Genomic DNA, 22,057 nt, shown 5'->3' on the forward strand with positions numbered 1-22,057 from the left:
GTGGGTTAAGCCGCTGCCTTCGGCTCAGGTCATGATCTCAGGGTCCTGGGATCGAGTCCCGCATCGGGCTCTCTGCTCGGCAGGGAGCCTGCTTCCCTTTCTCTCTCTCTCTCTCTGCCTACCTCTCCATCTACTTGTGATTTCTCTCTGTCAAATAAATAAATAAAATTTAAAAAAAAAAAAAAGTAGGCTTCATACCCAGTGTGCAGCCCAATGCCAGGCTTGAACTCACAACCATGCGATCAAGACCTATGGTGAGATGGAGTTAGATGTGCTTCACCCATTGGGTCATCCAGGCACCCCAAGTTTTCCTCCTTTGAATACAGATCCCATTAAGAACTTTAAAAAGGTGGTTGGTACGTAAAGTTTATGGTGCACCTCTCCATTTATGTGATTAAAAATGAAACCACTAAAGCAGGAAATGTAATTTTAAATGATACACACCTTACATGTATGCTAGACTTAGAATACGGTCTATGATTTTCTCTCCATCTCCCTCTCTCTGCATGTACCCACTTTGTAGATACCCTAACAGTGTATCGGATAACTCCATGGCTGGATTCTCAGGTTGGGTCAATGCTCATTTTCTCCACTCTCGAGGCACTGGCTTGTCTAAAACTAACTTGAGAAAATTCCAGGTTTGCTTTTCACACTACGGCGTAAGCCCCGGAGCTGGCGCGAAAGCCGTCTTTGGCCATGGAGCGCGGGGCCCCCAATCAGCTCCCTAGCCGACCAGTCTGTATTTCTTTAAGGAGTCGTTCTCTTCTCACCCAGGTAATTCAACTGGCTCGCACCTATCAATGGCGGGAACTGGGGAAAAAAGTGAAATATCAGCCCGCCCTGAAAGCCAGTACAAGGAGATTCTCCAACTGCTAGGACCCCACAGAGAAGACAACCAGGTGAAACACCCGCGAAACCCAGCGGACTGGTCTTGGTCGGGGAAAACGACTGCCACCGGAAGTCACGTGGCACAGCTCCGCCCGAATTCCCTATCTCGGCAGTCGACTACTCAGTCTTGCAGGCGCCTCTGGCGGGCTCCACTGAGATCCGCTCTTTCGGTGCTCGACTCGCCCGTGCTGCTGCGGCCGCCGAAGGAGGGGCAAAGCTCAAGATGGCGGACAAAACGCCAGGCGGATCTCAGAAGGCCAGTTCGAAGGTAATTTCTTAGAGGACTTTGTAAGTCAGTGAGTTTATCACTGTCATCTGGGGCCTACAGACGCTTCTGGCCAGCGGGAGGAGGTTGGGCTGGGATTCCCTGTTCTGGTCACGACTGTAGGCCTGGGGCCCGACGCACTATGGTGCGCAGGTTGAGAGGCCTGGTGTCTCCCTTTAGTCCCAGGCTGGATTCGGCTCGAGACTGGCGGGCCCGGGTTGGGTGGCCTGATTAGCTCGGCCTGCGTTTGGCATTGGAGTGAAGTCAGGGATTTAGATTGAGGTTTGAAGCCGTGAAAACGCGCCCCTGTATTTGTTTGTTGATCTCTGAGGCCGCCGGACAGCGCTTGGGAGAGGCGGGAATCGCTTCCCGGTGTTTAAGTGTTTGCCTCTCTTTCCTCGGTTCTTTGGTTTTAGATCTCACACGCTTCCGGTGTCCCTCAGTTTCCCTCTTGCCCTCCGGGGAGTAAATAACATCTAGGCCTGCAAGTTGTGAGGGGAGGACCAATGGTGGAGGGACGCGGGGTGGGAAGTGCAGAGGCGGGAGCAGCTCTCCTTTGCCGAGCTGCATCACCAAGGTTATTGCTACGCTCTACACGTGGTCTTACCTCACTTAAGAGGAAGTATAAAATGAGCACTTTTTTTTTTTTTTTTTTTTTTTTGGAGTGTTCGTTTTCAAGGACTCGGGGTCTCCTGCATCTCCATGTTGTGTGTTCCACTCAAAAGAGAACTTCCAAAGACTTGGAAGCCACTTAAGATTGTTAAATTAATTTTGAGTTAACAGGGAACCGTGTGCACGTCTTGTGAAACCACTGAGCTGTAGAAGTAGTTTAACAGTAGTTAGGTGGTGGTTAGCATCAGGTCTTAGTTGCCGTCTTGGGCCGGTCATTTAATCTTTTTTTTTTTTTTTTACTTCTAGTTTCTCATCTTGAACACGATATTAAAAGTAATAGGTACTGCCTGAAGTAGTTATTAAGCTTTTTATGCTAATAAAAGAAGTTGTGTAACACTTAAAGATTCTAGGGACTGTTAACATTTTGCGGAGTGTATGATTATAAATCGGTTATTAGGAAGTTTAGGGTGGACAAGGCGAGTCCTGAAATTAGTTTGTTCTGAGAAATAACCCATTTTATATTTGGTTTATGTCTAATAAGTCATAATCTTTATGATATTTTGTGAATGATGTCCATAATTAGTTTGTAATTAGTACTGTCTTTACCTTTCATCCTTTAATTTTGTAGAAACTGTGGTAGAGGGCCAGTTTTGGCTGTTTTTACATCCTACTTTTACTCCTTGTCAGTTTCTTCCCTCTCCAGTACCTTTCCCTTAGCGTTGAGCGGAATGGTTGGGTACATCGCTCAGGTCACTACCTCACAGAGCCACAAAAACAGCCCTGCTTGCTGCTGTTTGAGAACTGTTGATAATGCTACCACACCCTTACTAATTTGCTCCAGTTTCACAGCTTTAATTTCTTTCAAAGTAATATTTTAAGTATCTCCTACTTGACTCCTTGGATACATGGAAAACATTTCAATGTATATGTTCAGGTTTTCTTCTAAAATACTATTTCTCATGGTTTTGTGTGGCTGTTCCTATAGGTAAATTGTTGGATCTTCCAATAATAAATATTTTCAGTTTATATATTGCTTTAGATTATCTTCCATTCATGCTATTAAGAGATTCCTTACCGATGTTTGTAAAAGGAATCAGAGTATCTCAGGACTCAAATGATGTTGATGTGATTTTCTTGATTAATTTGAAGAGCTGCATGATACAGTTAAAGATTATAGATTTTGATGACAAACAAAAGACATTTGGATTCAAATCCTGAATTGGTAATTGATTATATTTGTGATAAGAAGGCAGATTGCTTATACTCTCAAACCTCAGTTTTCTCATTTGTAATATGGATGTAATCTCTTTTTTACAGGGTTGATGTAAGGATTAAATGAATAAATGTCTATGAAGTACATAATCTTTGTTCCTTTTCCCTCTCCTTTTTGTCCTTACAGGAATTAAAAAGTACTAACTTTTCAAAAATGTTCAATAAATTCTAATCCTAAGGTTTAGAATCTAAGTCATCACCTATCATATAATGACTGCCCACACTGCTGCTTTGTTTCTCACACAAGTCCAGAATTTATTGGAGAGAGTATCAGATCTTTTTGGCTAATACTACAATATTTGGAATTTCTAGCCTTTGATCTTTGTGGTTTGATTTTCTTTCCTCTGGGAGATCAGATGAATGATGTATACTACAGTACAGATGGAATGAACAGATTCTTTTGTTTCATGCTCACTCTTCTTTGGTAGTTAAATTCCCATTGATATAGGTTGGCATGCTTGTTAATCATATTTCTGCACATTAAGGAAAATGTTAATTTAAAAATGTACAAGGGAATGTAATGTACAGCATGGTGACTATAGTTAATACTGTATTGCATATTTGAAAGTTGCTAAGAGTTGATGTTGAAAGCTCTCATCACAAGAAAAAGATTTCTGCATAGTGAAATATGTTAACTAGGCTTACTGTGGTGATCATTTCATAATATATACAGATACTAAATCATGTTGTGTACTTGAAACTAATATAATTTTGTTGATTGTACTTCAATAAAAATAAATTAAAAATAAAATGTTCAGTATTCAGGATTTCTTTATTGATAATCGCAAAATGATTTGATGTGTCTTAGTTGTAATTATTTTCTACGCATTTATTTATTACCAGATTAAAGTATTGCTTTAGAATAGGAGAGGGCTGTTGGTGCCATGTTGTAGCATTTATTTTGGGAGGAGAATAATTATTTCCTTAGAAAATTATTAAACATATTTCCTTAGAATTTAATTTATAAAGGTTAGTTTATTATTTTGATTTTAAGAATTTGTTTGCTGGCACAGCAAAATGAGGATATGAAGCGAATGTGGTATTTTCTTTCTTTTTATATTTTCTGTGTGGGATATACTGTGATCGTAATGGATTTACGTGTCCTGTTATTTCTCTCTGTGACAGTATTTCTTTTTTGCCATATTGTCAGAAATTGGGCTAGGTATATGAACAGGTAGAAGATATTGCTGGCTTCCTTAGACATTTAGTGCTGAATTGGTTAGGGAACTGTTTTGATTGCTGATTAATGAAAGTATTTCACTTCTAAGAAATAAGTAAAATGAGGTTACATTCAAGGCTTCTGATCCTCAGGTATTTATTACTTCTTGTGTATATTCTTTTGATGGTACCTAAAGATATGTAAGATTTAAATATGGTAAAATACTCTATTTTTAAATTTTATTTTATTTTGGTGGGGGGCAATAAAGCAAGGTTTATTGAGTGACAGCACAGTGATAGTACAAAGCTCCCAAGGAAGGAGGGGACTTGAGATGGTTGCCCTAAATATGGTAAAATACTCTAAATGAAACAAATCTTGAAAATTAGGTTCTTCATGGGTTGCTAGTTTTAGTTTAGATTAAAAGTTTGTTATGATTGTAATTTTATCTTAAAATATAAGGTAGATAGTTTTGTGGGTGGTTTTTTTTTTGGGTGGAGAGTTGAATTATGAACTTCTGTTTTCTTGATTGATACTCTTTTAGAGTATTTACAGCACTGGTGCTTGAATGTAACTTTTTTTTTTAAAGATTTTATTTATTTGACAGAGATAGACACAGTGAGAGAGGGAACACAGCAGAGGTGGTGGGAGAGGGAGTAGCAGGCTTCCTGCTGAGCAGGGAGCCCAGTGGAGGGCTCCATCCCAGGACCTTCGGGTCATGACCTGAGCCTAAGGCAAACACTTAAGGACTGAGCCACCCAGGCACCTCGGGAATGTGACTCTTGATATGGTTTTTTAAAAATCCCATTTTACTAGATTAATTGTTTTCTGAAAGTCCAGTTTTTATTTTCTTTTTTTATTCCTGAAGATTTTTTTCTTCCTGGAAACTAAATCCATGGAACATTCTCCTTTGCCTTAGTGGCATATGAAAGAGGGGTTCATTTGGTGTGCAAGTTGAAGACTGCTGCCTCTCTACCACTTTTTCACAAAGAGCATTGTTTTTAAAAAATAAAGTAAAAACTTGGCTACAGGATGTTAAACTCGAAAACATTAATATTACAAATAACTTGCTTCATACTATTTTTAAGAAGTTTTAATATTGCAGATTAGACATGTGTTAGATATTGTGCTGAAATAATTTTTCAAAAAGCAAGATGTGTTTGCAGTAGCACTCAAGGCTGTTTGGTACTGTTAGCTGTCTCTTCCTTCAGGAGTTAAATTTTTTCGCTAGACTTTCCTCAATTTAGATTAACTATGGGATGTTCAAATGTACTTAACAACTTTTCATGTATTGGTCGTGTTTTAAATATAACTTTAAAAAGTCATTTTGGGTTTTTATTTAATTTTATGTTACATAGTACATGTCTTAGTGATCTATAAAGTTTTTTTTGAGAGATGACCCTTGGTTTGCCTTGGAGAGTGATATTAAAATAGGTGGCTGCCACTTGTTAGTGAGTGGGCAGCAAAGTATGTTGATAGTGGAGTGTAACAATTTTATTGGGTAGGTACTTGTTCTAGTAGGTAAAGTCAACAAATATATAGAGGCTCCATCACTTGGCAGATCTTGTGCTTGACTTTGAGAAGAAAATATGAAATGAGACTATACCAATTGAGGAGTGTGCTGTCTAGTGGAAGAAAAGTCAACAGATAATAGCACAAAGTAGAGGTATCTAGAAGTCTAGAGAGAAGTGACAGCTGGTTAAATGGAAGGTGGGAAGGAGAAGGCTTCAAGAATAGAGGAATTTGGGTGCCTGGGTGACTCAGTTGGTTAAATGGCATCCTTTGGCTCATGATCCCAGGGTCCTGGGATCCAGCCTCTCGCATCGGGGTCTCTGCTTAGCAGAGAGCCTGCTTCTCCCTCTCCCTCTGCCTGCCTCTCTGCCTACTTGTTCTCTCTTTCTATCTCTCTGTCAAAAAAAAAAAAAAAAAAAAAAGGAATATGAGCAATGCTCAACAATGAGCAGAGGTTTGAAGGATAGAGATAGGGATATAAAAAGAGATGGACGAGGTAAAGAAAAATAAATCTGGGAAATGGATTAGTAAGTGATCTCATTTAGTCAGTGCATAGAGCACTTGCATAGGGAATACGAGTTGCTGAGATGGAAAGATAAGTTTGAGATAAATTGTGGAGATTTTGAATGCTGTGGAGTAAAATTAGAGAGCCATGGAAAATTTGAGGCAGTAAAGTCCTTTAGGAAAGAATTCTTGGGGGTATACTTCAGGAAGAATTTGGGAGTGAGGAGGACCACTTGGAAGATTATTGCAGTGCTCCAGATAAATATTGAGGATTGTTGCAGAAATCTCACCTCAGATCTTCTCTGGGAAGCTTCTTCCCCACTCCCATTAAGATTTGCCTTTCCCCTCTTCTCCAGTGACCATTGTTTTACTTTACTTTTTTATTAGCTCTTAAAGGCAGGAGGTATGTCTTATTTTACTTTATATCTCTAATGTAAGTCATAGTACCAGTAAATGGTTGAATTAAGGGAAGATCTGGACCACAGTTGTGTCTTTAGAAAGGAAGAGAAGAGTCCCCAGAGAAGAGCTGTATTAGAGGCGGGATGAACAGAATTTGACTTATGTCATTATGAGGGGATACAGGGGTCCAGGATGATCCTGTTACAAGGCTGTTGCTGGCTAACACTTATTGAGTAGTTATTATGTGCTAGACACTTTTCTAAGTGCTTTACCTGTTTCTGTCCTTCACAATAATCCTATAGGCAGGGTGCTATTCAGCTTTACAGATGAAGGAAACAGGGCCAAGTTTACAAAACTGGTAAGTGCTAAAACCAGGAAGTCTGATTCCAGAGTCTGTGCTCTTAAAAACGTTTTACTGCTTCCATATTATGAGTGAGTGAGATACAATCCACTGTCAGAAATAAAGTCAATAGGAGAAGCTTTTGGAAGGAGTTTTAAATATGTTGTTTGAGGAGCTTGCAGGTATTCGGGTGAAGATGTTCAGTAGGTAGTTTGAAAGCAGATTAGAACCTAGGAGAGGGACTAAGGTTGAAAATAAAGAATTAGAAGTCATCTCAGTAAAATAAAGGTGTTGATGTGCTTCCTGTGGGAGAGATTGTTAAACTTGTGGACATGTAAGTTGATGCTTTAGAGGACACTACATCTCTACTCTCTGCTTTTTCTATCCTGAGATAAATTTGTCTTGTGTCTACTTCTTCGTCTTCCCTTTATTTATTTATTTAAAGATTTTTATTTATTTGAGAGAAAGCGAGAGCATGAGAGGGGAGAAGGTCAGAGGGAGAAGCAGACTCCTCGCAGAGCTGGGAGCCAGATGCAGGACTTGATCCTAGGACTCTGGGATCATGACCTGAGCTGAAGGCAGTAGCTTAACTAATTGAGCCATTCAGATGCTCCTTGTGTCTGCTTCTTATTGTCTTAAGCTTCCCTTAATTCTGCGGATTCATTTCTTTTGGATTCTTATGGATGAAGAACTGTGCTCTAGACTTCAAAAGATCTGAAAGCATTATTAATTTGTTGTTCTTCAGTTAAAAAAATGTAAAAACCAAACCCAAGACAATATAGTCAGTTCTAGGTTACGAAGAGGGAGAGGTTCAGCTTCTGAAGTAGCATTACATTTACTGTTTACTTGGACCACTGGTTTTAGAAGTTTGTTATTTTAAAAATCTTAGTACTATTTTCATCTCTCTAACTCTTAAGCTTAAAGAGTTCTGTTTTAAACGCTGTGTAATTATAGCTGCTAATCAGTAGAAAACGTCTGGTTTGTAGTAAATGTGACCAGTGCCATCTTAGGTTAATTGAAATCAGCTGTGCATCTTCATAAGCTATCCTGTTTTTATTTTTATTTATTTTTTTTAAAGATTTTATTTATTTATTTGACAGGCAGAGATCATAAGTAGGCAGAGAGGCAGGCAGAGAGAGAGGGGAAGCAGGCTCCCCGCCAAGCAGAGAGACTGATGTGGGGCTCGATCCCAGCACCCTGAAATCATAACCTGAGCTGAAGACAGAGGCTTTAACCCACTGAGCCACCCAGGTGCCGCCTGTTATTTTTAAATCCTAGAAATGATGATTTGGATATGGTGACCTAGAAGATAAAAGAAAGACCAGCACTGTTTTAGCTGCTCTTGCAGGCTTATTCATCTGGGTGAACTTTAGAATTATTTTTGGCAACCCCTGCGCCCCCTTAGAAGGATTTTCCTTTGTGGTATTGAGCTGTTGAATGAAATTGCATTAAATGTATAAATAAATTTGGGTATAATTGACATTGTCTTAATAATGGGTTTTCCCATCCAGTAGTAGTATAATTGGTCTTTTCAAAAGGTGACTTGAATAACCGAATCCTTCTGTAAAAGTTTGTGTTTTCTTCACCGGGGTTGTATATGTTTTTTTTTGTTGTTGTTGGTTTCTAGATGTTTTATACTTATTGGGACTATTGCAGTTAGGGTATCATTTTTGTTACTTAGCAGGTTTATACTAGTATATTGGCAAGCAGTTGATTTTTTTTTTTTTTCTTTCTCAATCTGTTCAGCGCCTTGACTGAATTTTTTTTCTTTTTAAGAGTAGTTATTTTCTTGCATTTTCTAATTTCTAAGTGTGTGCAAATAGGCACATTTCAAACTGTTTCAGAGTGTGTTTCAGAGAATTAAATTTAAATATTAAACAATTTCTTCTTGGGCTAGATGTGAGGAGAAAGTAAAGGAGGAAGCATACAATAAAGCTGGATATAGAAAAAGATAGATAGAAAGAATAGTGATGGAAGGTATGTCATTGCTTGGTTGTCTTGAGTTTATTTTGCTTAGGGCCCAGCACAGTGGAGTTCAGAGGAACAAATTGATTCAGAGTGAAAATCTGACCAGCTTTTCTTAGCCTTAAGTTTAGAGAAGGTAAGTAAAGCAATAATGTGTAGACTTACATGAGTTTTGCTGTATTTGGTCTTTTATATATCTACAAATCTTCAATTTTCTTTTAAAATTAATACAATGTTTTGTGCATTTTATTTGAAATCTAGAACTTGGAGCGAGGGTCAGATATTTGTGGTGTTAAGATTCTTGGTTTCACTTTTAATATTTGACTATACATAAAAATAAGTAAAATCTCACTACCCAATACTTTGCAAAATAAAAAGAACTCAATGACAGTTAAATTCTGGGACTCCCAAGTAAAAATTTGAGACAGATGCCACATGTTATTTAGTTAATAGTCTTGCAGCTTGGGTTCTTCATCTGCATAGTGAAAAAACAAAATATTGCGTGCCATATGTAATTTAATCTGTACATCAATTAAGAAAAATAAGATGAGATTTTAACAGTAGACATTGTTGGAAAGTACCGTTACTTGAAGACTGAACTTTTTCTGTGCAGCAGTCAGCAGTAATGGCATGCTGAATTAGAAGCAGTCTCCTTAAAACAACTTGTAAATGGTAACCAGCAGTGGATTTGATAAAAGCCTTTTCTTTCTCTTGAACTATTTCTGCAGTAGCAGAAATAGTTTGTACCTTTTACATTAAGGGTTTATGTGTGGATTTTCTTATTACTAGAATCTGTTTCTTATATGACTGAGTAGTTCGAGGAAGGAGGGGAAGTTTCTTTGCTGTATAACAAGAAGTTGCTGCTCTGTCAGTGTTGTGGCAGTAAACAGTATATCTTAGGACTTGGAAAGAGCTTTTGCACGAAAATCTGTCATAAAAATAGTGGTTAAGTTTCCAGATTACAGTTTATAAAGTTGATTCCTCAGATACCTCCCACTCTCATTTGTATCATATTTTGGCACATAGGCATTCTGAATTTTAAAGAATTGACTTGCACATTTATTTTAGATCACAATCTTTTTCTGAGTTCTAGATTTCCTTTGTCTGGTTTTATTAGCTGAGGCAAAATTGCTTCGAGTTTGGGAAGATTAAGTTGTATAACATGAGACATACTTGTTTTGTTAGCACAATATATTTTCAGATCACTTAAATATTGGCTTTTTAATAATTGCAGACCAGATCATCAGATGTTCATTCATCTGGATCTTCAGATGCACATGTGAGTATAAAAGGCAATCTGTGTCTTTCTTCTTTTTTTTTTAAAGCATTCATTTAAGTAATCTGTACAACCATTGTGAGGCTCCAACTCATGTCTTCTAGATTAAGAGGTGTATGCTACATGGACTGAGCCAGCCAAATACCTTTCCTTTTTTCTCTAACATTTAATTTCTCTCTGTATCTCTACATTTATGATTTTACTTGCTAAATAAATACTAATACATTGTGTCTGTTTTCTATCATGTTTTTAGCTAGGTGCCCTCTTTTTTTGTGTGTTCTGTTTGTATAAGTTTGCCCCCTCAGACCATATTAGTAACCAAGTATGTGTGTATCTTTGTTTTTTTATTGTGCTTGTAAAGTTCTCTACATATACAAGTGTGTATACTTGTACATTGGTTATGGTTTGTGTTATATGCAGTCATTCTTTTTTCACTACATGATATACCTGTTGGAAATTCCTCAGCAGTTAAGGCTCTAATAAATATAGTCTTTCTGCTGGCGTTGTAATATTCCATAGGGAGAAGTACACATGATTTTTTAAGTTGTATTTTTTTTGATGGGCATATACTTGCTTAAAGCTTTTTGACATTTGAACAGTTCTTCAATAAACATTCCTTTGCATGTTATTAAAGCAGTGCTCAAAGTATGGCTTTCAGACTCTTGGGGGTTACTGAGAATTTTTCCTGGGTTTTGTGAGTTCAGCTATTTTATAATAATAAAAACACATTTGCCTGTTTCATCAGGTTGACATTTGCATTCGTGGTGAAAAGGCAATGTATGGGTAAACTGTTGGCATCTAACGTGAATCAAGTCAGTGTTGCCAAAATGTATTAGTTGTCATTGTGTTCTTCCCCACCTGGCACAGTAAAAGTAAAAATAAGTTAGTTTCACTTAAAAATGTTCTTGATGAAGCAGTAACAGGTATTAATGCTTAATTTTATCCTTGTGGGTGGGTCTTTTTTATGTTTTGTGTGATGAAATGGGAAGTATGTATAAGGTACTACTTCTCAAAGTATATTTGTCTTGAGGAAAGGTGCTTGGTGGATTATTTAAGTTGAGAAATGAAAACTGGCCCTTTTTTTTCGCTGGCATACCATTTTTACTTGAAGAAACAACTGACAGACTGGTAAATCAGACTTGGGTATTTGGCAGATGTTCTTTTAAAAGTGAAGGAAACAGATCTGTTACTTCAAAGAAAACAATTATTTGTTACTGATATAAAATCCGAGCTTTCAGGTACAAGTTAGAATTATTAAAAACTTTACCTGTACTGAATAACTTTTCTGATGAGAGTTTTGATAGTGTATAGTGAAATTTGTCACTATTTGGACATTTGGGTTGTGATTTTAGTACTACATAAGTGATTTTTAAAAACTTGTTTCACTTTTCCTGAAGATGGATGCATCTGGACCCTCAGATAGTGACATGCCAAGTCGGACACGACCTAAGAGCCCAAGAAAACATAATTATAGAAATGAGAGTACCCGTGAAAGCCTTTGTGATTCTCCTCATCAAAATCTCTCAAGAGTGAGTGTTGATAAAGATAAGAAAGGATAAATGATTTTAATCTGTCCTTGATAGAACTTGGTGATTGGTATTTTGGTTTTGTACTGTTTGTTTCATCATGTCCTATTTGAAAATAGCATTCTTTTTTGTATTTGGGTTAATGATAAACTCAAGTTCATGTAAGGAATTTTTTTTTTTTTTTAAGATTTTATCTATTTATTTGACAGAGAGAGAGAGAGATCACAAGCAGTCAGAGAGGCAGGCAGAAAGAGAGGGAAACAGGCTTCCTGCTGAGCAGAGAGCCCGATATGGGGCTTGATCCCAAAACCCTGAGATTATAACCTGAGCCAAAGGCAGAGGCTTAACCCACTGAGCCACCCAGGCGCACCCCCCCGCCTTTTTTTGTTTATATGAGATAGGACTCTTGCAAAATTTAAATTGTATTTAAAAACCAAGGAGTGGGACGTCTGGGTGGCTCAGTCGGTTAGGCCGCTGCCTTCGGCTCAGGCCATGATCCCAGGGTTCTGGGATCGAGTCCCGCATCGGTCTCCTTGCTCCTTGGGGAGCCTGCTTCTTCTCTTGGCCTCTGCCTGCCACTGTGCCTGCTTGTGTTTATGCGCGCGCGCGCTCTCTCTCTCTCTCTCTCTCTGATAAATAAATAAATAAATAAAATCTTAAAAAAAAAAAACCAAAGTAAAAAGTAAAAAAAAAGTAAAATATTAAAAAGAAAAAAAACCAAGGAGTGTTTTGGATATGAAATGGTTAATGGTCAGATTTATTGTTCCTCCCTTATACCAAACACTTACTCAACCAAGTACCACATGCCAGTCACTAGAAATAAATAGATGGGTAAAATGCAGTTCTTGCTCTTAGAGAGTTTATAGTCTCACTGTGGGATTTAAAGAGGGATAGGTACTATTCAGTATGGTTAGTATGGTGCCCAGGGCAGTATGAGAACCTAGAGAAGGAGCTTCTTTACTACGTGTATCTGCAAAGGGTTCTCATGCTCTTTTAGTCTTTTTTCTTTTTCATATACTTTTTCTTGTTGTGATTAAATTTGGGGAATTAATAAATTAATAAAAATTAAATTTGGAAATACAAAGAAGGTAGTCATCACCAGCCAATATTAACATTGATAGCACTTTATTTTTATGGTATAATATTCTAAGCATAAATATATTTTTACTTTGCTAAGATCCATTTTACAAGAATACATTTCATTTATTTATTTATTTTTAAAAGATTTTATTTATTTATTTGGCAGACAGAGATCACAAGTAGGCAGAGGGAGAATCAGGTTCCCTGCTGAGCAGAGTGGTCGATGTGGGGCTCGATCCCAGGATCCTGAGACCATGACCCGAGCTGGAGGCAGAGGCCCAACCCCCTGAGCCACATAAGCACCCCAGGAATACATTTTAAAATACTCTTTTCAAAACAAAACAAAACAAACTCTTTTCAGTATTTTTTTTTTAATTTTAGCAAAAATTCTTTGAAACTTTTTATTGGATGGTTGTATTTCTTTATGTAAACATTCCATAATTTCCTTAACCATTTTTCTCTTTGGTGTGTAAGGTTACTTTCTTAGAATATAGATAAATAAAATTTGAGCCCTCCTGATTTTGTTTTGTATATGTTTTTCATTGAATTTATATGTAATATTACCATTTGCTTAAAGATGGTGAATGATGACCAAACATTTTTCTTTCTACTTAGGGGAAAAAATTTACTTTGAATCTATTCGTGAAATCTCATTTTGGGTTATAAGCTTTTATTTTTTCAAAGTAATTTTCTTTAAAATAATTTGTAGCACTGTTAGTCTTCTGTTCAGCTTCTCTCAGGGGCAAGCCTATTTAAAAACCAGGGGATTGATAAAGTCTGATTTTTAATTGGTTAACTTCTTTTTTTGGTAGGCAAAACCTTCAGATTTCAACTACAGATTAATATTTTAGGGTATATTTAATAGACATTACTCTCTTTTAAGTTTATGGATCAAAATCTAACATTTAAATGAATAACTGAGCAACTAAAGATCTATGGATGATTTTACTTCTGCTGAAATGTGAAATATTACTATTATGTTCATAAATGTCAGTACTGATGAAGAATGAGTGAATTTATTGATTTATAGAAGGAAGTGATGTGATTTGTGGTACCTGTAATGGAGGTTATAGATGGCATTTAGATACTGAACTTGGAAATAAATAGTGCCTTCTCCCTATTTGAATGTCTGTTTTCCATCACTGCTTCTTTTGCCCAGAACCATCTGTACTTTTTCTGAAGTGATTTTATTCTTGCTGCCGGCAAGTTGGTTGAATGAGTTCTAAACCTTGGCATCTCTTTCTCTGCTTTTTAACCTTTTTTATAAAGATAATGGTTTTTGTATGTTATCGGCCTTGAGCTAGCAAATGAAGACATTCTTTAAGGAATATTTAGAATCAAGCCCAAGGTAGGCACTTGATGCTTAAGAGTAGCCTCAGTTTTTCTGCTTTACAGTGAAATTTCTTTTGTAAAGTCATCTAATCTGAAGACTTGGTTATCTTATGAGCTGTACCAGTTAATAGTATTAAATATTATAGATATTAAGTATTAATAGATAGTATTAAGAATGTCTTTGTAAAGGTATGCTTTTTATTTCTTTTCATAGCCTCTTCTAGAAAACAAACTTAAAGCCTTCAGTATTGGAAAAATGAGTACGGCTAAACGAACTTTAAGTAAGAAAGAGCAAGAAGAATTAAAGAAAAAGGTAATGTTAAAATTGTATTTTCAGTTATCCTTGGAAATGTGTTCTCTGCTGCACAGACAGTAGAGAAATGGTGTTTTGTTCTTTTTTTTTTTTTTTAAGATTTTATTTACTTATTTGAAAGAGAGAGAGATCACAAGTAGGCAGAGAGGCAGGCAGAGAGAGGGGGTAAGCAGGCTCCCCGCTGAGCAGAGATCCCAATGTTGGGCTTGATCCCAGGACCCTGAGATAACGACCTGAGCTGAAGGCAGAGGCTTAACCCACTGAGCCACCCAGGTGCCCATTTTCAAAGGTTCTTGACCAGGGTATTCTCAGCTCTCAACACTAAGTCAAATCTGTAACACAAGGTACATTTGGAGGAGTCCAGTTTGTATCCCTATCTCCTCCACTGTCTCTTCTGTGTAAGATTTGGCTCTTTTCTGGTCTGTTCTTTTTGTATAAGCAAATGTGTATAAACAGGTATTGTACTCCTCTTTCTTAGGTGATCAGTGATATGCTATATCCACTATACTTTTCTCCATCTTGCTTCTTACACTTAACATTGTATCTCAGAGATTACTGCAGGTATAATGAAATATTCCTTGTGTTTTTAAATAGCTGTGTAGACATAGTAATTTTTCACTAAAATTCTATAAAGGGCATTTTTGTTTTGGTCTTTTGCCATTACAGATAGTGTTGTTAATGGATAGTGTTATGCACATGGTTTTTGTTTTGTTTTTTGTTTTTTGCTAATTTGCCTTTGGGATATATTCCTGTAAGTGAGATTATGGGGTTGAATGGTAAATGTATAAATGTAGCTCTGTTAGATATTGTCAGATTGCTCTCTATAAGGTCAGGGACATTTTGCATCTCTCAGTAATGTATGAGAGGTTGTTTCCCTATAGCCTTGCCACAGAGGATGTTTTTGAAGTTTTGGCAGTCTGCTCAGTGAAAAATGGTATCTCAGTGCAGTTTTAAATTTGCATTTCTTTTGTAAGTAATGTTGAACAGCTTTTGTGTTTGTTTCTGTGAGCTGTCTGCTTTTATGTAAACCATTCTTTCTAGAATTTAGTAGTACTCTGTTTTTTAAAGAAACTTTGTATATTAAGTATATTAACACTTTGTCTACGTATGACACAAGGTGCAGTGTTTTTTCCCAGTCTGTCAGTTGTCTTTTTATTTGCTTATGGTGTTTTTTCCATGCAGAAACTTGTTTATTGTAATGTAATCATATTTATCAGTCTTCCCTTATGATTTCTAGTTTTCAGTGTTTTTCTTACTCCTAGCTTATAAAGGAATTTCCTCATGTTTTTTCTAATACTTCAGTAGTTTCTTTCTTTCTTTTTTTTTTAAAGATTTTATTTATTTATTTGACAGACAGAGGCCACAAGCAGGCAGAGAAGCAGGCAGAGAGAGGAGGGAAGCAGGCTCCCTGTGGAGCAGAGAGCCCGATGTGGGGCTCGATCCTAGGACCCTGGGATCATGACCCGAGCCGAAGGCAGAGGCTTTAACCCACTGAGCCACCCAGGTGCCCCAGTAGTTTCTTTTTTTTAAGATTTTTATTTCTTTATTCATCAGAGAGAGAGCGCACGAGAAAGAGAGAGAGCACAGGTGGGGAGAATGGCAGGCAGAGGGAGAAGCAGGCTCCTAGCTGAGCAAGAAGCCTGATGTGGGACTCAATCCCAGGACTCTGGTCATGACCCCAGCCAAAGGCAGATAGATGCTTAACCGATTGAGCCACCCAAGCGTCCCTTAAAGAGTTTCAGGTTAAAAAAATTAAATTTGATTCATTTGCAGTTTCTCTTGGTATGTGATGTGAAGAATTGGTTCATTTTTATCTTTTTTTCAAATAGTCAGCCCAACATCATTCATTGAAAAGTCATTCTATTCTCCATTGATTTGAGATGCTTCTTTTATTGAATACTGAATTTCCAAGTGTTATGGATTTACGTCTCTATTTTTTGTCTGTTCCATTGGCCTTTTATGCATACATGTTTTGGGGACATTGTGAAGAGTTACAATTGAAATTGTTAAGGTTCTTTTGAGCTTTTTTCCTAATGCCAACTGTGGAGTTAATTGCTGCTTCAGCTTCTGATATTCATGTCTTTGGTTTGTGAAGGAAATCTTTATTACCACTGAATTAAATCATCATGCTTTGGAAATGTCAAAAACCTTAAAAAAGTAATATATTTTACATAGTTGTCCTGTAGTTTGACTCTTGATGTCTCTAAACAAATTTACTTAGTGGGTCCTTTTCTAGTTCCACAAATTGCCAATGAAGGATCAAAGTCTCTCTTAGTTTCAAGGTTAATTAGTATCTACATCTGCTAAAGATTAGATGTTACCTATTAGGACTGCATAACCTGCTTTTTCCAGTGAAGGGAAAGATTTTGTTTACTTATTCCTTAATGAGTTTTGCCCTGTTTCCAATAATATTTTTCAGACAAGTGGTATTAATATTTTCCTGTGTTTTTAGGAAGATGAAAAGGCAGCTGCTGAGATATATGAGGAATTTCTTGCCGCTTTTGAGGGGAGTGATGGTAATAAAGTGAAGACATTTGTGCGTGGAGGTGTTGTTAATGCAGCTAAAGGTTAGTGTGACTATCATAGTCCTTGAGCAAACCCAAAATGTCTTAGTAGAATGACTGTAGGTAATTATGAAATATGTTTGTTGTCTTTTGAATTTCACATTTCCTTTCTATCAGCACCCTCTAGTGTTGATACTAATTATCAATTAGTAGGATAAGTGGCCAGATGTATATTAATGAGAAATTTGAGCCAGATAAGTTAGATAATATCTTTCATTGTTGAATACAGTGAAACACTTTGCAAAAATTTTAATATATTTCATAGTTTTATTAGTATTTTTGAGAGTTAAGGTGGTAATACGAATTTAACTTCATATTTTGTCAGTAGTGATACATCTTAGTGCTTAAAGCATTTTACTAATTTCTGTTTATTTTTAAATAAAAATGATAAATAATATGAAATAATTTTAAAAATTAGTCTTGAAACTTAACTGTTTTAAATTTCAGAAGAACATGAAACAGATGAAAAAAGAGGTAAAATTTATAAGCCCTCTTCAAGATTTGCAGATCAAAAAAATCCTCCAAATCAGTCATCCAATGAAAGACCACCATCTCTTCTTGTGATAGAAACCAAAAAACCTGTAAGTCATACCCAGATAAGTGACTTTTTATGTTCAGAGATGATACTACTAATGATTTTTTAGTTCCACTATAAGCAGGACTTTGGTTTCTTGTTTTTAATTATTTTGGGAGTAGATGTTGAGTTTTGGTGTTTAATCTTCCTAGAGAATTGATAATAAGTTAGAGTACAGCATGTAGATAGTATTCTTTTCATGTTCTTTTTTTTTTTTTTAAGATTTTATTTATTTATTTGACAGACGGAGATCACAAGTAGGCAGAGAAGCAGGCAGAGAGAGAGGAGGAAGCAGGTTCCCTGCTGAGCAGAGAGCCCGATGCGGGGCTCGATCCCAGGACTCTGGGATCATGACCTGAGCCAAAGGCAGAGGCTTTAACCCACTGAGCCACCCAGGCACCCCTCTTTTCATGTTCTTTGAGCAGTGAACCTCTGGTGTTTTAGTCATAATAAGTAAAAGGTTGATTATATTTTAGGTATAAATATAATGGGATTGTGTTTTTAAGCAATTCTGAACTGAGGTATTTAAATAATATCAGCATGTGTAGTGGCAGTTATCTTGGAAGACTATATGTATTCTGATAATGTATTTTTTGCCTAGAACATTTTTGGAATTAGTGTCAACTAGTGGTACTTTCTTTTAAATATTCTCAATGTTAGAAAATGGTGGGGACTTTTCATGGGGGTTAGAAGGTAGATGTGAGTCATGTCATTTGGAGCCACACTCGGTGAAGAAATACGATTACACTGAATGGTGAGACTGACTTTTCTTTTGTGACTTTAAAAATAGCTCTGAAGGCAGTGGAAAAAAGCAGTTTTATTGGGATGTAATTCACATACCATAAAATTTACTCTTTTAAAGTACAGTTATTTTTTTAAGGTGTATTCACATTTGTGCAACAATCACTAATCTCTAATTTCAGAATGTTTTTATTACCCCACAAAGAAACATTAATTATTTTTAGTAATCCCCTACCTCTGACAACCACTAATCTACTTTTTGCCTGTTTGGATTAGTGTATTTGGGACATTTCATGCAGATGGAATCATATAACATATGGCCTTCTGTTTCTGACTTCTTAGCATAATATTTCAAGGTTCATCTGTATTCTAGCATATAGTAGTACTTCATTCTCTTTTATAGACAAATAATACTGTTTTATGGGTATAGCACATACTGTTTATCCATTTATCACTTGACATTTGGGTTGTCTCCACTTTTTAGCCATTATGAGTAATGTTGCTATAAACATTTGTGCGTAGGCCTTTTTTGTGGACGTATGTATTCGGTTCTCTTACATATACCTAGAAGTGGAATTGCTGGGTCAAATGGTCAACTGTTTGTTGAACCTTTTGAGAAACTGCCAAAACTCCTTTCTAAATTAGCTGTACCATTTTACAGTCCCATCAGCATCATTACCAGGGTTCTAATTTTTACATGTCTTCACCAACACTTGTTAAAATTGTCTGTTTTTAAAATTTTAGTCATCTTAGTAGGTATGAATTTGTACCTAATCATGGGCATGATTTGCAGTTCCCTAATGACGTCAGACATCTTTTTATGTGTTTATCATCCATTTGTAGTCTTCTGTGGAGAAATGTCTTTCAGATCCTTGGCCCATTTTTTAGTTGGGCTATTTGTTGTCTTTTCTGTTGCATTTTCCACTTCCTAGAGTCAAGTCTCTTATCAGCTATACGATTTGCACATGTTTTCTCCCATTCTGTGAGTTGTCTTTGTCCTTTATTGATAGTATCCTTTGAAACACAAAAGTTTTTAATTGTGATGAAGTTGAGTTTATCAGATTTTTTCTTATGTCAGGTGTGCTTTTTGATGTCATATCTAAGAAACCATTGCCTCTTTCAAAGTCATGAAGAGTTATTCCTATGTTTTTCTCTTAAGAGTTTTATAGTTTTTTTTTTTAAGAGTTTTATAGTTTTTGTGCTTAAATTTAGGTGTGTGAATCATTTGAGTTAATTTTTGTGTGTGGTGTGGAGAAGAGTACCAACTTCAGTTTTTCTTGCATGTGGATATTCGATTGTTCTCACACTGTTTCTGGAGGGGGGGAAAAGGCTGTTTTTCCCCATTGAATTATTTTGGCACTTCTAAGAAAGGGATCTCAAAAGCAGTTTTAAAAGAGGCGTTCCAAGATGTTACTGATTATTTTAATAATTCATAGTCCTCCTAAGGTGATTGTTTTGAAGAAGTGCATATTTTCAATGGTTGCTCATGGCAGTCACTTGGCAGTTCAGTTACTTTATGTTCTTTAGTTTTGCTCCCTCTAACAATATTGAGGCCTAAGTATCACAGGCATTTGGGAGATAGTTTGTGGTTCCTTTACATTAAGACTACTCGTTGTCATTTTCTTTAATTGCCTTAATAATTGAATTGTTAAATTCTTAATTGACGAGAAAAGGAAGTACAGTGAGAACAGAGACATTCTTTTTAATTTAAATAATTAGAACATAATTGGTACTCAAAAATTATTTAAAATGATCTGATTATTGAACCATTAGTTTTGTTTGACCATGTTTTGTTTGAAGTATAACTTGTCATATCCTTCATAGCCACTGAAGAAAGGGGAGAAGGAAAAGAAAAAAAGCAATTTGGAACTCTTCAAAGAAGAATTGAAACAGTAAGTTTTATAGTGCGGAGAATGGCTGTCATAGGTATATTGAGCTGATACTTAGAGATGCAGGTATGAAGAATGTAGAGTACCAATTAGTTATCACTAAAGGCCTTAACCTATGATGAGGTTGTTTTAGAAATTATAGTGATTTCATTTTTTTTAGGGTATGTTTGAAAATGCATTAGCATTTCATCCAGCATCGAGGTTGGTAGCATAATATGGATGCAATTCAATTGATTTATCTCATGTCCGGAGTCCTGTTTGCAGTGGAAAAAATGCGGTTATTGAGCAGTGAGCAGACTTAACCAAGAAAGAACAAATTCAGTTTGTTTTAATGTTTTATTGTTGAATTTTCTTCTCACCTTAGAAGTGAGCTTTGTATTCTAATGCTTGCATGACATACCAGAAATTTGCTTATGATTGTTATAGCTGAGGGATTCTTTCATCTTGGTTATTGGTACTGGCATTTAATTACTCAAAAGTATTTCAAGTTATATGAACATAGTACCTGGATAAGTTGTATTCCTAATAAATGTGAATAAATAACTTTTGCCTCATTATTAGTGATTATAAATGTTTTCAACAGAATTCAGGAAGAGCGTGATGAGAGACATAAAACAAAAGGCAGGTTAAGCCGATTTGAGCCACCTCAGTCAGATTCTGATGGCCAGCGTCGTTCTAGTAAGTGGCATTTATTTTAATGTTTATATTTGTGATTAACTATTCTAAAAACTAAGACTTGTTTGCTTTTCCCTCTTTTAAAGTGGATGCGCCTTCAAGAAGAAATAGATCATCTGGTGGTAATACAGTTTTTTGCTTTTTTAATTAATAGAAATTGTCCAAACCTTGTATTTTGCAGGTTATAATTTTTTTATCCCTCTTTGTTCTAGTTCTTGATGATTATGCACCTGGCTCACATGATGTAGGAGATCCAAGCACTACTAATTTATATCTTGGAAACATTAATCCACAGGTAATCTTAGAAAAGTTAGATGAATGTTGGCTCATATTCTTTATAATTATGGAAGAAAACTACTTTGCCAGTAAAAAATAAAGTCAAGAATCTGAAGTAAGCAAGTTCGGTGAAACCTAAAGGCTACTGAAGTCTTAAAAATTATCTTAGAAAATTGAGCCTTAGTGGTGTGGACTGGTATTGTCTTGCTACAGTTCTTAAGGACTTATCTCCACTTTCTGTAACTGGACTATCTGAATTTGAAATGTCTTACTATATACTGATTTTATTTATCAAATCAGGATGTGTCCAGTGGTTGACAGTGTTCTTTTGAGACTACCCTCTTATGCATAGCATGCTTCCTTAATGGACGTCCTTTTTCTATTTTCTCTTCATCGTAGCAGACTAGTAATTTGTACTTCTGTCTTTTATATTTGAATTCTTTTCCTTACTTCAGTGTTTCTTGTGTTATGGGGAAAATGGTGGTGGTTATACATAGTATGCTCTTTTTAAAAAATTACAGGTTTTTTCCCCCTCCCAAAGATTTGAGAGAGAGTATGTGTGTGTGCACATGTGCACACATGCAGTGGGAAGGGTCAGAGGCAGAGGGAGAAGCAGGCTCCCTGGTGAGCAAGAAGTCTGACATCCCAGGACCCTGGGATCGTGACCTGAGTCTGAAGGCAGATGCCCAACCACTGAGATACCCAGGCACTCATAATTGTATATATTTTGGACCTCATTGGGTATTTACTGTTTTCTCTCTTCTTAATTACGTTGGGTGCTGGGGGGGGGGGGGAGTGATTAGGTGCTTTTTTTTTTTTTGACTTTCATCAGCAACATATACTTTCTCTTTGCCTTAATTGGGATAATCAGAGCTGACTGAAACAAACCACTGGTGAA

At 36.4% G+C, this 22,057-nt stretch overlaps 1 protein-coding gene across 7 annotated transcripts in view; it reads left to right on the forward strand.

Moving 5' to 3' along the window:
• Positions 1-1,005: 1,005 nt before the first annotated feature.
• The window catches only part of U2SURP (U2 snRNP associated SURP domain containing), a 53,763-nt gene continuing 32,711 nt past the window's right edge, over positions 1,006-22,057 (forward strand). For 2 of the 7 annotated variants that reach the window (XM_082712980.1, XM_082712982.1), the window contains exons 1-10: positions 1,018-1,156; positions 10,148-10,192; positions 11,587-11,718; positions 14,342-14,440; positions 16,893-17,007; positions 17,452-17,585; positions 20,144-20,211; positions 20,792-20,886; positions 20,970-21,002; positions 21,096-21,178. In XM_082712980.1, coding sequence (XP_082569106.1) covers positions 1,112-1,156; positions 10,148-10,192; positions 11,587-11,718; positions 14,342-14,440; positions 16,893-17,007; positions 17,452-17,585; positions 20,144-20,211; positions 20,792-20,886; positions 20,970-21,002; positions 21,096-21,178 — 849 coding nt within the window. In that variant the 5' untranslated portion in view covers positions 1,018-1,111. Of the gene's footprint in view, positions 1,157-10,147; positions 10,193-11,586; positions 11,719-14,341; positions 14,441-16,892; positions 17,008-17,451; positions 17,586-20,143; positions 20,212-20,791; positions 20,887-20,969; positions 21,006-21,095; positions 21,179-22,057 lie in introns of all 7 variants that reach the window. The other 5 variants (XM_082712978.1, XM_082712981.1, XM_082712979.1 and 2 more) reach the window with 5 other exon arrangements.

The sequence above is a fragment of the Mustela nivalis genome (assembly GCF_964662115.1).
Source record: "Mustela nivalis genome assembly, chromosome: 1".
In the NCBI taxonomy this organism is placed as follows: domain Eukaryota; kingdom Metazoa; phylum Chordata; class Mammalia; order Carnivora; family Mustelidae; genus Mustela; species Mustela nivalis.